General features: G+C 32.6%; 1 protein-coding gene across 1 annotated transcript; it reads right to left on the bottom strand.

Annotated features, from left to right (window-relative positions):
- Positions 1-10066: 10066 nt before the first annotated feature.
- Positions 10067-14323, bottom strand: LOC129889476 (serine/arginine-rich splicing factor RSZ22A-like). The gene is made up of 6 exons (XM_055964780.1): positions 14243-14323; positions 13264-13365; positions 11331-11419; positions 10859-11084; positions 10612-10722; positions 10067-10372 (listed from the first exon to the last, which is right to left on the bottom strand). Exons 2-6 carry the CDS (start codon positions 13350-13352, stop codon positions 10336-10338), a joined length of 552 nt encoding a protein of 183 aa, XP_055820755.1. The 5' UTR covers positions 13353-13365; positions 14243-14323; the 3' UTR covers positions 10067-10335.
- Positions 14324-17468: the final 3145 nt, after the last annotated feature.

Below are 17468 nucleotides of genomic sequence, written 5' to 3'. Positions count from 1 at the left end.
TAGCAAAATGCGGTGGATTAGATGAGATTAATTTTACGTTAATTAGAGGTTTTGGACACGAATATTTTTTAGTAGAGCGCTTCCTCGAATGGAGCCCTGCACAATAAAAATTTAAATTAATTGAGCTTTAATACAAATATCAGATACCAAATAAAAAATAAAAATAAAATGAGAGGGAGGAAGTATATTCATATGTCTGCAGAATCCTTTTTTCTGTGTAATAGACAATAGCTTGTGTTGGGTGGGACAAAATACTCTCTCCGTTTCGTATTAATTGATTATTATATTAAAAATAATTATCCTATATTAGTTGTTCATTTTATTAAATTTAAAAAGTATTAATTTAATTTTTTTTATATTACCTTTGCAATTAATTCTTTTTAATAGTGTTCGTATTTGCTTATAAAATTTCCAAGAAACTTTTTAGGGAGTAAATTAATAAAATTATTTTTTTATTTATAATTTCTTAAGCATAATATAAAATAAAAAGTGATCAACTAATATGGATAGAGGAAGTAATAAATAATGTTGCTGCTCTTGTAATAAATGGCAGAAGAGTTGCCAAATGTCCTTCTAATATTGATGGATACACTTTCAAAATGATTTAACTACACCTTTTTTTTTGGTCTTAAAAAAATACACTTATGTATTTTAATGAAAACCTATCACGTGTTTGATGATGTGAAGAAAATTTATTTGTCCTAATTAAGATGATCCCGCTTTTCATTACAAATTACTTTCAATTAATTCTCACTCAATTTGAGTCCAATTATTTGGTGTGTTTTCCTTTTATAAGTCTCTTGAAAGAAATATTTTTTAATTTATTTTTATTTGTTTTCTATATTAAATATATATTTTTATTTTTGTTCGTTACTTTTAGCATATCAATAATGTTTGGATTGAGGAATATTTATTAAAAATAATTATGGAAATATGTCATTTTCACTTTTTTGTGTGTGTTATATTCATTTCTTTTGCTATTGTTCAAAAAATAATTGGTGCAAACTAGTAATATCTCTTGTACCTTAACAATGTTTTACATTATTAAAAAAATAAATCTTGAATCTAACTCAATATAAAAAAAATTACTCACGGAGTAAGGATAGACCAAAGAGTATATTTTAAAAAATTAAATTAACTCAAACATTGAGTAAGAAGTGATTAAAACAATCATATTAAATCATACATTGAGTATGGATGTGTGAATTATTTTGACGATTGAAATGATTTCTATTAGGAGTGATTCTCGTTTATTAAATTTTTATTCCTTGAAAATGTTAACATGTAATTAACTTGATATAGAATTGTAGAGAGTGTAGCCAAGACCAACAAGTGATGAGTTAATTTTATATTAATTTGAATATGTAAATTGTAAATTACTTGGGAGACTTCACATGATCCCTTAACAAATTGAAGACATTTTGATGGAACTTAAGTGATTGTTTGGAGATAGGGTTGCATATTAGTCTATTCGGTTCTGAAGATTATTGATTTGATTTATCAATTATCAATTTATAAATATGTTAAATAGCTAAAATATCAATTATTGAATAATTAATTTTTAATCATTATATTGAATTAACCGTTAAGATTACATATGAAAATTTGTCTTCATTGAAAATCAATTACAATTAATGTGACAAACGAAATCTAATAGGATATTCTAAAAATTATCAAGCAATACCAAATTTCATTAAATTGAATATAATCTACCAATTTAGAATAACTATTAGCAATACACGATGTTAAAAAGACTAATTACACGTAGAAATAGCAAGTGTAACATTTGACCCAAAATGAACCAATTGATTTTGCACTGTTTGGACAGCTTGCGTCATAAAGTATAATGAACCTATAAAATTTATCATCAACTATTATTAGGTTATCGATATAATCCGTTATAAAAAAAAATTCTAAAGTGTTACGAAACTAATACCCCAATCAAACATAAAATTTAAATCATTATCAAATTATTAAATCAATAACTTATTACCAATAAACTAATAATTTTTTTTAATTTAAATTATTTTTAAACAATCTTACTTGAACAGACTTAATATAATCCCTAAACACAATATTATATGATATTTGATTACAATTAAACATTTTTATGTTATAAAATTTATTTAATAATCTTGTATGTAATAAAATAAAATTTCAATTATCATCTACGAAATCAACTCGTATTTTTTTCTTGGTAAGGAGGTTGATTTCCACCTCTCAAGGAAGTTAGGAAGACACGTGCGAGATGAGGTTTATGGTCCCACAAACATATAAATATGATCGAAAATTGGGGCGTAAAACCGCTTGATCATGTTGTAGGCACGTGCGGCGAAAACATATTATCCGCTAATCACAAGAATTGAAGTAATACTCTCTCCGTCTCAGATTAATTATTCACTTTTTCTTTTAGACGTTTTTTAAGAAATTATAAATAAAAACAATAATTTTACTAACTTACACTAAGAAATATTTTTTGAAACTTTACAAACTTATTTACACTTTCAAAAAAAATTAATTATAAAAATAAAATGAACAACTACGCCTCAATTCCAAGTAAATTGCGATAAAAAAGAGACATTCATTAAAGGCCTTCTCTATGACTTAAAAGAAGTTGGTACTGCCTACTGTTTGAGACTTGGAGTTGACTTGCACGAAATCCATTAAGGCTTTCATGCTTACAAGTCCAAAGTAATTTGATGCAAGAACAACATTTTCAAGTACATTTATACGAATAAGTCTTTATTATAATATTAGCATAAGGAGTCAGCAATATATATAATTGATCATATAATATTCTTTTCGTTCTTGAAATAAGAAAAAATATATTTATCTGATGATGTGGAATATAAAAACATTTAGAGTTGGAGGAGAATGATTCAAGAAACACATATGGTAAAGAATCTTACAATTTACTCTCTATGGAAGTTGCTTGCACGAAATGCACTTATCTAACAAGTGCATTTTATTTTTATGTATGTATGAGAATTATTCAAGAAATGCATAACTGAAATGATATATAAAGACCAATTCTAATGGATATCTTAAGTAGCTTTATAATGGGAGGAGATCAAAAGGGAATCTATTATTTTAATCCATGTTGACATTATTTTATACTACTAGTAGTAGTAGTTATTAAAGTGCAAGCAAGAATAAAATAATTTGTATTGTTATAGCCTATACATAATTTTTAAATGGGCATCAATGTGGCACATGAATAAACATTAGGAAGCCTATGGACAACTTGGTCCATAGCACAGTGATAGTGGGTGCAATTACATGGTGTATGTTGATCGATCACCAAAGTCGATGTTGATCGAGGAACAACATTGCACAATTAGGCCATGTGACGAATCAAATATTGTCAGGTATCGAATTCTGCTAAGCACCAAATCAGTGACGTACGCAGGATTTTTTTGTTAGTGATGTCGATATTTAAAAATAAATAATTGATATAACTAATAATATTATATTAATAAAAACTATTTAAGACGTACTAATAAAACATAATCAAGTAAACTACTACAACTCTCCTCGATGAATTTTCATATTTTGAAATGTATTCATAATAGTCTCATTGGAGACAGTACTAAACATTTCTTTCTCTATATGAGGCACCAAACAACCACTCAAAAGCTCATCATCCATTCAATTCCGTAAATCAATTTTAATCAACTTCATCGCTCAGAAAGCTCTCTCAACTGTAGCAGTAGCCACCGGCAAAAGTAAAGCAAACTTAACTAGTCGAAACACAAGAGGATAAGTTCATGCTTTTTTGTCTCTACGGGTATCTTAGAAAGATTAGCAAGTCCCTTAAGACCCAAAAATCTTTTATCATGGACCTTAACATCAACAATGTAATTCTCAAGCTGAAAGCGAAGGTCAACTATAGAATATTTATCAAAATCAGCAGGGTATAACTCCAATCTCAATATCTTTTCAATATCAAAGTTAGAAAAAGAATCAATTGGGTTCAAGCAAATAGCTCCAAGAAGCAAATCAGTTGTCACCTCATCAAAGAGATTATTGAGTTCTTAACGTTGCCAATCAATAAGTTTATAAAATACTTCAACTCAATAGTGATGTAAAACAGTATGCTCAGCAATTCTACGACGTGATCTTCCAAGAATAACATAAAAGTCATCAAATTTAGGTATCAAAATATCATATTTGATACAAAACTTAGATACCTCATTCATAAGTGAATTCCAACCTTCATCTCGTAGTCGCTGCAATCGATTCTTTGCCACTCCAATAAGTAACATGACATTTGCAATGTCTTGCTCTTTTTAAAAAAAAACCTGCATTTAGATCATTTGTGATTGCTAAAACAATGCGCATGAAATGCAACATGAAGATAACGTCAAATGCTAAATATGCTCTAAGATATCCCTTTGTCCTACATTTCTCTTCAAAACAGGCATTAACAGCAGTAGCATCAAGTACATCAATGATAGGACCGAACATGAGAATAAAATTGTTAAAGGATTTGTAATGAGATCCCCATCAAGTATCACCTGCTCTCGCAAGACATAATTCTTGATTCTAGCCCTTACCAGTTTCAAGTTCACCTTTACGTAATGCCTCTTCAATTTCTTCTGCTTGAGCTTCGCGAAGTTCATCTCTACACTTGAAATAAGCTCTCACCATATTTAATTTATCAGAAACCAACAATAAAAGTTTTTGCACTTCATCACATTTTCTAGAAACCGCAACAAGAGTTAATTGAAGTTGATGAGCAAAACAATGAATAGAATGAGCACCTTTACTTTCTTCTCGCATCAAGATTTTTAGCCCATTTATATCACCTCGCACATTACTTGCTCCATCATAACATTGTCCGTGTATATAAGATTGACTTAAAGAATATAGAGCAAGTAAATTAATAATTCCATTCTTTAGAGACAAAGCAGTAGGTATCACGAACATGAACAATACCGAGAAATCGCTCCATCACACTCCCTCTTCTATGAACATGCCGTAAGTCAATAACCATTTGTTCCTTACATGACACATCATGAGATTCATCAACTAAGATGGAAAAGTGATCATCATTTAAATCTTCAATTATACATTTAAATGTTTCAATCTTACATACATTGATAATATCCTTTTGAATACCTAGAGAAGTCAACTGATTATTCTTTGGAGCTTTTTTAAATGCATCACCATTATTATCACATAGATTTGCATACCAAATAAGGAGCTCAATATAATTACCTCTATTAAAAGATGATACATCTTCACGGTGACCCCAAAAGGACAATCCTTGCTGCAAAAGATATCTTATTACATTAATTACAGCTTCCAAACGAGTATGATATTCTAACTTTTATTGATCAAATTGTTTAGCAAATGCACTTTGAATGGATTGTTTTTGTCTCAAAAAAATCTTCACAATTTCGTCTTGATTGATTATGAACACTGTTTGATTTACCAATATGCATATCAAGGCTGTGCTTCTTATTCCAACTCGTAAATCCTATGGTTGAAAATACATCTCCTCCTCCTTGATTAATGCTTTCATCTTGAAACAAATAGCAATAGAGACAAAATGCCGCATCTTTTGTTACACTATACTCCAACCAATCATACTCATGAAACCATTTAGCATTAAAACGACGCATGTCACCATAAAAATTTGACTGAGGAAATTGGTGATTTTGAGGTTGAAAATGACCATTTTGAAGATACACTCTTCTTATTGCATCACGGTCATTCGGATGATATTTTCGAATTGATAATCTTTCTCCGGGATCAAATTTTAAGAAATTTAAATCAACTCTTTCACTTTATCGGCCTTGTTCCAACTCATTACCACTTTCTTCTTCTAAGTTAAAAGAATTTTGAGGTGTTGAACTTGATTTTGAAAGATTGGAAGATACTTTAGAGTAATATTTCTCTATTGAATTTAATCTGAATTACAAATTAAAATAAATTAGATAACTCCAAACAATTTCAAAAAAATAAATCTATAAGAAAATAATGAATATATTCAAGAATTTCAACTATAACTAAAAAGATGGGAGATAAAAAAGAAAAGTGAAACTTAAAAAAAAAAAAACGCAGCCAGCAGCAACACTTGAAGATTTGGAGGTTTGTTTTCAACTTAGGTTTAAACTTTATAACTTATTATTGTGTCTAATTCCAATTTGAACAGGTAATTAAATTTCTATAATAGTATATGAATTGTATTGCAGTTCAACTAGTTTATTTTATCCTAATTTGACTAGGAATAAGAGGTTGAAGGTTCCAATCTAGAATCCCTACAATATTTACTTTTATTTGAAAAGGCCACAAAAATAAAAGTGAAATTCAAGCTAGAATGGTTGTTCCATTCGCCCAACACACCAACGAGCCATGGAGCTCACTTGTTCGAAACAGTGTCATTAATGTTATATATTCTAATTTTTCTGACTTTTATATATATATATAATACTAAAAAAATTTAATTAAGCATTGTCAGTTGACATCCCTTGATATAGGGTGAGTCCGCCCCTACACCAAATATAGAACAAGATCGCTATTACATGTATGATACATCAATCCGAAGAACTTACTTTCAATATTCGGAAAAAGTCTTCTACAGTTTGAAGGAGATAATTTACCATATATATCTTTTTATCCTTATTATTAAGCACTATAATTATTTTCATTTATTTCTCAATCAGTGGCGGATCCAGAATTTTCACTCACGGATTTAAAAAATGAATGTATAAACATATGAATAAACTTAAAAGTCCCTAATTCACTATTCCTAACACTTTCTTTTCTTAAAGAATAATCATAGTTGAACAGTGGTCGTGGCTGTTTTGAAAATTAAATGAAAAAATAACAAAATTTAAATATTGACAATAACCGGAAAAAATTAACAAAAGCTAATTGTAAGAAGTAATGTAGTTGGTGGGATTTGAACTTAGATGCAGTGGTATCAGTTCCTTTGAGCTCAACCTGCACTAGCTAGGGATAGATTAGTTAATTTCTCTCAATTAAGGTTGATTCATGAGTTTTTTTTATGGATTTGATCTTTACCTTGAAGAATGAAGATAGCAAATAAGTTGAGCTGAAGAAGTCTTCAACCGAGTCGGATTCATGGAGGTGGCGGACTCACATGGTGTCCAGGGGTTCATTCGAATCCTCTTCGGCAAAAAATTATACTATTTATATATGGTTAAAATATTTTTTTTTATGTATAAATAGTAGATGTCGAACACCCTTCGGCTAGTTCGTATGTCTATTTTTTCAAACCATTTATTAAAAATTCACCTGACTCATGGTGCTCGTGAAATTTAGAACACCCAAATGAATGCCACTCAAGTTCAACACATATCTGCTACGGTCAACTCTCGGAAAGATAAGGACCGCCGGAGCTCCGTCGATGAAGAATCCGTCCTTTAGTTTCCATTTTTAGATTCTCTGTTGTTTCAGCTGTGTGCTGAACTGCTGATATTTGTTTTTGGGCTTGGGACTCATTTGGGTCCAAGTCTTTCTATGTTGAAACCTTTTCTTATTCAATAAATAGGCTTTGCCCATATTTAATTTTAAAAAAAAAGTAAACCTTAAACACAAAGGTGCAGCAGAAGGGCCTTTACCATGAACTACTTTTTGTTTATAATTTAGGGGGTTCATAATTAACATATGAATGTAAATGTAGAAATTATATACTATATATATATATATATAATGTTATTTTTTATTGAGGGATTCGGATGAATCTCCTCCCGCCCCCTAGATTCACTCCTGTTCCCAACCTATAATAATTAGGAGTGATATATTAAACTTATCATTTAATTTATTATTTGTGTGTCAAATCAAATATGGGCAAATAAACATAACGGAAGGAGTAACATTTATAACTAGCTAATTTTAAAATAGAAGTCCAATAATTTTGGAACTGATTATCCCATTTTCTCTCTTTAAAATTTGAATTTAGGAATTGATTGCTCCATTTTCCCTCCCCTTTACCTAATTAATTTCCATCTCTTTCCTTTAACCTGGTACCCTCCCTCTCTCCATAAGGAGGGATTGATTACATGTTAAATTAAGGGTATAAATGGTACTGCTGATCTAGTTATTTTATAAAATTTATATCATAATAATTTTTAAAGATATGATCGAGATTGTTTCATGACGAACTTGGCTAAAGGTTTATTTCAGTTTGATCAGTAAGACAATCAAGATCCAAATAATTCTCAAAAAACTAGCCCAAGCAGCATAAATATATTATAAACATAATACATAAACATGACCCTAAATTGATTTCGTATGACAATTATGACCTCTAACTTTACTAATACTCAAGTAGACATTTTAACTATCCAAAACTTAACAAATAGACACATTCATCCTACATGACAATTTTGTGTCCTACATAGAACATGTGTGTCTACTTATTCAATTTTATATTGCCTACTTGTACATACCCAAAGTTGAAGGGCATAAATGTAAAATGAGACCAAATTAAAAGGCATATTTATGTATTACGCCTATGTTATATGCCATACACTTCCTAACATAGATCTAGTCCAATTCATAAAATTACTCCCAAAGTTAAATTAAACCACCTCCATTGCTACATTTAATTGAATCTTCACTGAAGATGGTCGATGAGTGAACTCACATTCAAACAATAAGAATCGTAAAAAGGTTCAGGCTGACTAGGTCCAATTGGGTCATTCCACTGGCACACAACTACCAGCTGTAAGTGGAAAAACTTCTAAACGTTTTTAGCTATACACGTTGGAATTTTCACTTGATACACCCATTTAAATCATGCCGCCTTGGTTACTACTTTGACTAGACGAAATATGGAAACACATTATGTGACATCAAAAACATTCTCACTGCCCGTCTTCAGTTGATTTCCATCAACCACAATCTAACGTAAACCACTTAATCACCATGCGCCTTCGGACACAATGAAATTAGAGAAAAGGTGTTTCTGTCCAAATTCTATCACATTCAACTCAAGCAAAACAATGCTTATTTAAGAGCATAAACAGACAAGTGAAATAGGAAACAGAGAAATTTAAAACATATCCAGACTTCCAATATAGAATTGGTTTCTAGCAAAATGGACAGAAAAAGGACTGGAGCTATCAAAGAGACATCATAGAAATTCAGCCAATAGCTAGCAAATTTCTGCAGAGACATAGTAGAATACTTGACGGAAACTGGCGCAAGAAGAATCGCCCAGAGCAGTGAGGCCATATCTCATAAGACAAAAATCTCAATCAGCTGAACATCTTGGGTGCAGGCAGTCAAAGCAAGCTCTTCTACGGGGAAGGCCAATGGCAAGTGGTCCTCTACATTCATGCATACCATTCTACAATTTTGATGAGTGAAACTACTACCAGACACCCCGCACTATGTGTCATAAAATGAAAAGAGAACTTCACACAAAAAAGAATGATAAAGTTGACAGAAATAACAGCGACTGATTTTTAAGGTAAAAAAGGGGTTACAAGGGCACCTTTGAAAATAAAACACTAGCTTAGTGTGGGGAAGCACAAAAAATAACTTAGATTTTTCAAAATATAGTAGTCACTCTTGGAGGGAACATTTTGATAAAATTGTAACCAATTCTTTATCCCCGATTGACAGAAAGAAATTATGGAGAATTTTCCCTTAAAAGAGGACTGATATTTTGACAGGCGGTGTTGAAAGAGTGGGTGAAGCAGCCAGAGCATACAAAGTCAAAGGGAACCAAATTCTCACGAGCATATAAACCCAAAAGGAGCACCATTCAAAATTTAGTTTAAAGGAGAACATCAAATCCCCAACCTCCTTGGAACAGATTGTACCTGCCAGTTGTGTGTCATGCCATTCCTCATCCTTAATATGAACTTAAAGAAATACCACTATAATTTGAGGTGAGGCGCGTCATATCAGCAGAGATTCAAGAAACAGAAGCATCTAGCGATGTAGCCAGCTGGGATCCACAATCTTCAAAATTGAAGATCCCGCAGCAGGGCAGTGAAGAACGAAACCACAGAGTGTAGAAGCAGAAAACCAATGAAGCAGTACCAGGAAGACACCTCGGCACAAGAAAACAAAAACATAAATCTTTAGCAACATTCTTTGTGATTTTCTTCATAAAAATAACAGCTACCATGAAATCCAAAATATAAGTCCCTAGGATATTAGGTTCTTAAAAAGGGTAACATTAAGTAAAATCAGAACCAACACTTATGATTCCAATGCAAGAACTTAAACTTAACCAAAACCACCACTTTAAGCTGAGGGCATGGCCCCACTTACACAGCTGTGATTAAGTCAAGGATAGTAACACAAATCGAAAAACTCCTGGACATGTCAGGCTATCATCTCTATCATTCAGCTTCGGCTTCTGTGACGCTCTCTAAGTCCGTTTCTGCATAAAATCAGAATATAAATAAGAAAAAGAATACCTTAATCATAATCTTTAGGAAAAAGCAAATAAATGTCCAATCATGAAAATAAGTTGTAGCATATCCAAAGACTTTAACCAGGTATATGTGTGTGTGTATTTATATGTGTGTATATATAATTATATATATATATATATATAAGATCAATCTCAGCTGTTTTCACATAAGAAAAGAACCCTAAATATGCAAATAGAGACTTTACCCATTAACATATGGAGCTTCATCTCGGCCGCGATATGGAGAACGGCTATAGCTGCGACCACGTGGTGACGGGCTTCGGCGCCTAGGTGAACGCCCTCGAGGACTGTAACTCCTGCTTCAAGGAGAGCGAAATCAGAAGAAACAGAGAGAGAACAGCAGTAAATTCCATGTGAAGATTATCACAAGTATTGGAAGAATCTCAGATGGTTAACAGATTTCTAGTCATGATAGATCCTTCAGTTTCTTACCTACGACCATAACTTGGGCTCCTGCGGTATCTAGGAGGGCTCCGACTTCTACGTCTTCCCGCTCCCGGACCTACACGCGTTCTGCACTCACGAGCAAAATGACCTGACTCACCACATTCATAGCACTTCAAATCAGAACCTCCAGACCGACCTCGACCCCCTCCACGGCCCCCACCACCTCCTCCTCTAGAATTATGTGAAAGCTCCACCCTCCATCCATTCTTACCTATTTCATAGAATCAGGGATAAAATACCGTCAAAAAAGGATTGCTTCGTAGCTCAAGATATCATCAGTGTTTAGACATGCTAAGGCGAGAAACAAATAGACAGAAACCCATGTATAGACCAACTAAATTGAGGTTTAAGCTCAGAGCAAAGCCAAATATAGCATGACCATCACAAAGATAAAAGAAACTCATTCAGAAAGCTTCATAATATGCATCAGTTTGTTCAAACAGTCAAATAACCATACCATCTAGCTCTTTGATTGCATCTTGTGCATCCCGTCGATCATCAAAATCAATAAAAGCATAGCCAGGGGGGCGTCTTGCAACCCAAACACTGCAAACAAATTAGTGAGTTAGGAATGATGAACTTGTATCATAAATATTATGTCTAAGATTGCAAGTGAATTGCAATTCATGCTCTAAAGAGGTAAAAACTTATGAGTAAATGGCTCCACCTAGCCAGACTAGACACTCCCAATCAACTAACAAAGGAAAAAGTCATTTATGATTTCATTGACTATAATAGGGAAACCTGTTCATGCAAAAAGTTAAGAGACTCCTATTTGGAAGTTACGTGATCTTTCCGGTTTTCTTTTTGGGAGAACGGTGACAATGTAAGGAGAGATGGAACATGAGGACTTCCCATGGGGTCACCCATCCTAGTACTACTTTAACCCAAGCACAATTTTCACAGAATTATTTACATAAGCATTTGCGAAAAGCATAAACTTCAATAACCTTTCTCATGATAGTTGCTCTTTTCACAAAAGTACAATCACAGACAACGTTTCTGATGATATTCAACTGAAGACTAAAGTACAGCTTTAACTTGTATGAACTGATCCACACGTTAATAAGGCAGATAAATTCTGAACTGCCTTTAAGAATTTCCCCCTTGCCAATTAATTTAAAATGTGAATACATGTTTTATCTCCTTTTGGTTGCTTATAGGTTTTTTTCCTTTTTCAATGGGTCACTCCTAAACTGTTCCTTCCTATTTTCCAGCAATTGCAACTCAATTTGCTCAAGCACAATATCTATAACGCGTTCATTTTTTTTGATCAGTGAACAATCTGTAACATGTTGATTCATTATGTAAAGAATAACAGTATGTAAAGAGTTTAGCTTGTTTTTCTTTCTGTCCAACTTGCTAATCGCAACCCTGTCCCTCTCTCATCAACCAAGACCCGAATAAATTTAGTTCATTCTAAAATTATGCACTTAATTTCCTCTAAAAACTTCTCAGCATGGCCAGAAAGGTAGACATGAATCATCTTTTCATCCTTGTAAAATGCCAAGAGACAAGGATATCTGAGCTGTTCAGCCATAAGAAGTATAACAAATTTAGAGCCTGTAAGGATTGGCTTATTTAAATGTTTTTAAGCCAAAATAGCTTTAAACACTTTTCTAGAGTTTGGATAAATTAAAAAGTGCTTATAAGCATTTGATTTAAAGCTAAAATGATAAAAATAAGCCAAAGAACATAACTTAGGATTTCTAACTTATGACTTTTGACTTATAAGCCAAAAGTCAAAAGTCAATACAAACCAGCACTAGGACTTCATGTTACCAACCAAATAGGTAAAAAGTTATGAACACATTGTACCCAATGGTGTCGCCTAGTGGTCAATGAAGGGGTGCAAACCTTGAAAACCAAGGTTCAAATCAAGGCAGCGACAAAAAACACTAGATGGTTTCTTGACATTTGCCTAAGCCTTGGTAGACTTAATTAGCTGGTACCTTTACTAATGGGAGATAGTAGCAAGTACCCGATGGATAATCAAGGTGGAAACACTATGGCTCGGACACCATCGTTATCCAAAAAAAAAAATTAAATACTATTACAAGTTGTGTATGTCTTCCACCCTACTCTTAAAAGAACCAATTTGAACCCAAATTTCAAACAATAATAAGCATCGTATAGTGGAGATAAAAGGAATCAGTAATAATGAGCTTTAGTAGCAACGCCAATCTCCTAAGGTGGTACGCCTCAACAAATTAAAACCAACAAAAGAAAACAAATTGCACAAGTCAATCATGATGGACACTTAATGACTCAAAATTTCAGTAAGTGCTGGTGGGGATGAAGGGAAATAACAAGGGAGATTCAGTTGTCCAATACAAAAATTCAACCATGCATACCAATCATGAAGAGATAAATCTTGGAACTTCGTTTACCTTCTTATAACTCCAAAGATGCGGAATTCATCCTCAAGCTCTCTTTCACTGACCCTAGGGTCCAGATTTCCAACATAGACTCTTGACATCTTCAACACACACCTATTGGGGAACAGAAAAGTGTGTCAACTCTTAACATAAATAAAACCATCAAGAAAACCAATACCACTCACAAAACAACATTTTCCTGGTAACATAATAATATTCTCAAACTATAAGCCACTCTTTTCACTTAAAGATACAAACTTTCCGCATCACTCACTGTATGAAAAATGCCTTCAGAAAAATGCTTTAAAATATGCACCACATACATATGGAATAAGCACAAGATAAATAAATAATGAAACAACATATGATTGCTATAACAACATTTTTAAAGGAAGATGGATTTTATCCCATTCACCTAAGTTTGAGAACTTAAACTATTACATATCTAACAACTTAAAAAAGGCAATACAACATTTTTACAATTGTTCAAGCAACTTCTAAAAGCAATAAATAAATAGCTAGGCTCTTCCCCGTCACTAATCTAAATTTCGTAATATTTCCAACAAAAATTAGAGATATTTCTTTTTTCAAATTGGACAACTAAATCGCTCCTATATAATCTTAACGAGTTATGCAGAAATTTACGAATTCAGTCCAATGAAACCCTAGATACATCAACAGCTCAGTAAATCATTGCGCCGATTCCCGTCGAAGAAGAATAAGAACAAAAAGTAAAAAAACAGCTAAAATCTACTGCAAGTTGTTGAAGCTATACAAAGTTGGAAATACAAGAATATAGCAAGTCAACAAAATCAGTAAAACCTTTGGCAACTTTCAGAGATTTATTACACCAGAAATCTTAAAAGACCCTTAAATTTCGAGAAGAACAGCAGATTTCTTTTCCCAATTCAGTGAAATCGACAGTAATTTCAAAATTAGATGAGCTTAGAACTGATGTTTATCTGGAGAAATTGGAAAAGGAGAAGCATACCTGAAACCCTAGCGCAGAAGAAGGGCTTGATTTGGGTGTTTTATTGAACGGGATAGAACCAAATGGCTGACCCAATAATATAAAGCAATATATAACATTAATTACAAATTTTAGTACATATTATATCTTTATAAAAAAAAAGGACAGTAATTTTTTTACCCAAAATAACAAAAAAATATAGTATTTTTCTTTTTCTTTTTTTCCCTTTCGTACTTTTTTAATATAAATAATATTATAAAATAAATTAACTTAGTAATTTAATAACAAAGACAGATAGTAAAAAAAAGGAAGAAAATTGCTTTTTTTATTTGCATAACAGAAGTGGCTATTTATAGCCACTAGAAAGGATGAAAGTTAACAAGTTGAGCGGGATAAATTGGAGACAACTTTTGGTGGACAGAAAAAGGAAAAGGAAAAAGCAAAAGGAAAAGAAAAGGGAAGGGAAGGGAAGGGAAAAGTGTCATTCACTATATATAACACTCCTCATTGAATGTCAACGTGTAATGTGTCTTATTAAAATTTTTACAAGAAACAATATACATAGTTATTATAAACACCCTTACATATTGTGCCTCGTTAAACCTTATTAGAAAAAAATTCAGTAGAAAAAAGTTTAATGAAAGAAAAAGAGTACACACATCTGGTAATACGCCTTGAGTGTTGCCTCATTAAAAACCTTATCAGAAAAATCCAATGGGACAAAACCTTGGTTAAGGGAAAAAGAGTACAGCGCGTATTTTATTACCCTTGATGAAAACTTCATTTGATATTTTGGAGACGACGCATTCCAATCTTATATCTTAGCTTCTCAAAAATTGATGTTGGTAATGCATTTGTGAATAAATCTGCAAGATTATCACTCGAACGAACTTGTTGTACATCAATATCACCATTCGTCTAGAGACCATGTGTGAAGAATAATTTTGGTGAAATATGTTTCGTTCTGTCTCCTTTTATGAAGCCACATTTTAATTGAGTTATACACGCGGCATTGTCTTAAAATATAACTATTGATACTTTGACATTATTTTTCAAGCTGCATCTTTCTTTGATGAATTGTATCATTGATCTCAACCAGACACATTCTCTACTTGATTGCTATTATTTCAGCATGATTTGAAGAAGTATTAACAATAGACTGTTTTGTAGATCGTCATGATATAGCAGTTCCTCCGTATGTAAATAAATAGATTGTCTGAGATCGAGCTTTATATAACTCTGATAAATAACTTGCATCTGCATAACCAATAAGGTCTGCACAACTTTTGTTAGTATAAAACAAACCCATATCAATGGTACCCTTTAGGTATCGCAAAATATGTTTGATATCGTTCCAATGTCTCCGCGTTGGGATGAACTATACCTTGCCAGTAAATTAACATAAAATGTTATATCAGATCTGGTTGCGTTAGCAAGATACATAAGTGCACCAATAGCACTGAGAAATGGTATTTCAGGACCAAGAAGTTCTTTATTCTCTTCTGCAGGTCGAAATGGATCTTTTTCCACTTCAAGTGATCGAACACTCATTAGAGTAATTAATGGATGTGCTTTGTCCATGTAAAATCATTTTAAGATTTTCTCAGTGTAGGCAGATTGGTGGACAAAGACTCCGTCTGCTAAATGTTCAATTTGCAGAACCAGATAAAGTTTTGTTATTCCAAGATCTTTCATCTCAAATTCTTTCTTTAGATATTCAATCGCCTTTTGGACTTCTTCAGGAGTTCCAATTAGATTTATGGCATCAACATAAACGGCGAGTATAACAAACTCTAATTCTGTTTTCTTAATAAAAATACGTGGACAAATGACATCATTTATATAACCTTCATTTATCAAGTACTCACTAAGACGATTATACCACATATGCCCTGATTGTTTTAGACCATATAATAATCTTTGCAATTTCATTGAGTACATCTTCTGAGACTTAGTACATGCTTCTGCTAATTTTAATCCTTCTGGAATTTTCATGTAAATTTCATTATCAAATAAACCATAAAGATAAAGTTGTCACTACATCCATTAAATGTATTTCAAAATTTTTATATACAGATAGACTGATGAGATATTGAAAAGTTATTCCATTTATAACAGGTGAATATGTTTCTTTACAATTGACTCCGGGTCTTTGAAAGAATATTTGTGCAACAAGGCGTGCCTTATATCTTATAATTTCATTTTTCTTATTTCATTTTCGCATAAAAACCTATATATAGCCAATTGGTTTTACACCTTTAGGGATTTGGACTACAGGTCCAAAAACCTCACGTTTAGCAAGTGAGTCTAATTCTGATTGAATTATCTTTTGTTATTCTGTCCAATCACATCTACGTCGACATTCTTCGATTAATTTAAGCTCAAGACTTTCACTATTTGCATGAGGTTAAATGCAACATTATATGCAAAAACATTATCCATCGTGATTTTCGATTGATCTAAATTTATCTCATCACTAGGATAACTTATTGAAAGTTCTTCATTCACTTGAATCTCGAGTTCACTGATTTCTTCAGGAATATCAAGATTATTCAAATGTTGACCTTCTTCAGGAGGTTCTTTTGTAGTATCATCTTTATTATTTCTCACGCTTATCTTTCTAAGATTTTTATCCTTAGAACCCAATGATGTACCATGCTGCAGGTGTGTTTGGAATTCAAAAGCTATGATACTAGTAGATAGTCCTTTTGGGACATCAATCCGGATAGACACATTCACTACAGGGATATGTGACTTGGTTATCCGTTTCAAATTATTAAATGCATATGACATTTGATTTGTTATTTTTTGTAAGTGGATGATCTTCTGGACCTCCTGCTCATATGTGCGGGTACGTGGATCAAAATGATATAGTGGTGAAATTTTTCACGCAATTTTTCTTTCGGGATCCTTTTTCTCTCCCCTAATTGCGGAAAAGTTGTTTCATCAAATCAACAATCTGCAAATCAAGTAGTACATAAGTCTTCTGTCAATGGTTCAAGGTAGCGAATTATGAAGGGTGAGTCAAACCCAACATATATGCCCAACTTTCGTTGAGGGGGGCCATTTTTGTATGTTGTGGTGGTGCTACACGCACGTATACCGCACAATCAAAAATTCGTAGATGGGTATATTTGGCTCATGACCAAATACTAATTGCGATGGAGAGTATTTATTATAATTTGTCGGTCTGAGACGTACAAGTGCTGCTGCATGTAAAATAGCATGACCCCAAATAGTAATCGGC

Source organism: Solanum dulcamara, chromosome 5 (assembly GCF_947179165.1).
Source record: "Solanum dulcamara chromosome 5, daSolDulc1.2, whole genome shotgun sequence".
NCBI classification, from domain to species: domain Eukaryota; kingdom Viridiplantae; phylum Streptophyta; class Magnoliopsida; order Solanales; family Solanaceae; genus Solanum; species Solanum dulcamara.
Note: the sequence above shows the minus strand (reverse complement) of the source record. Positions and strands in the feature narration are given on the sequence as shown.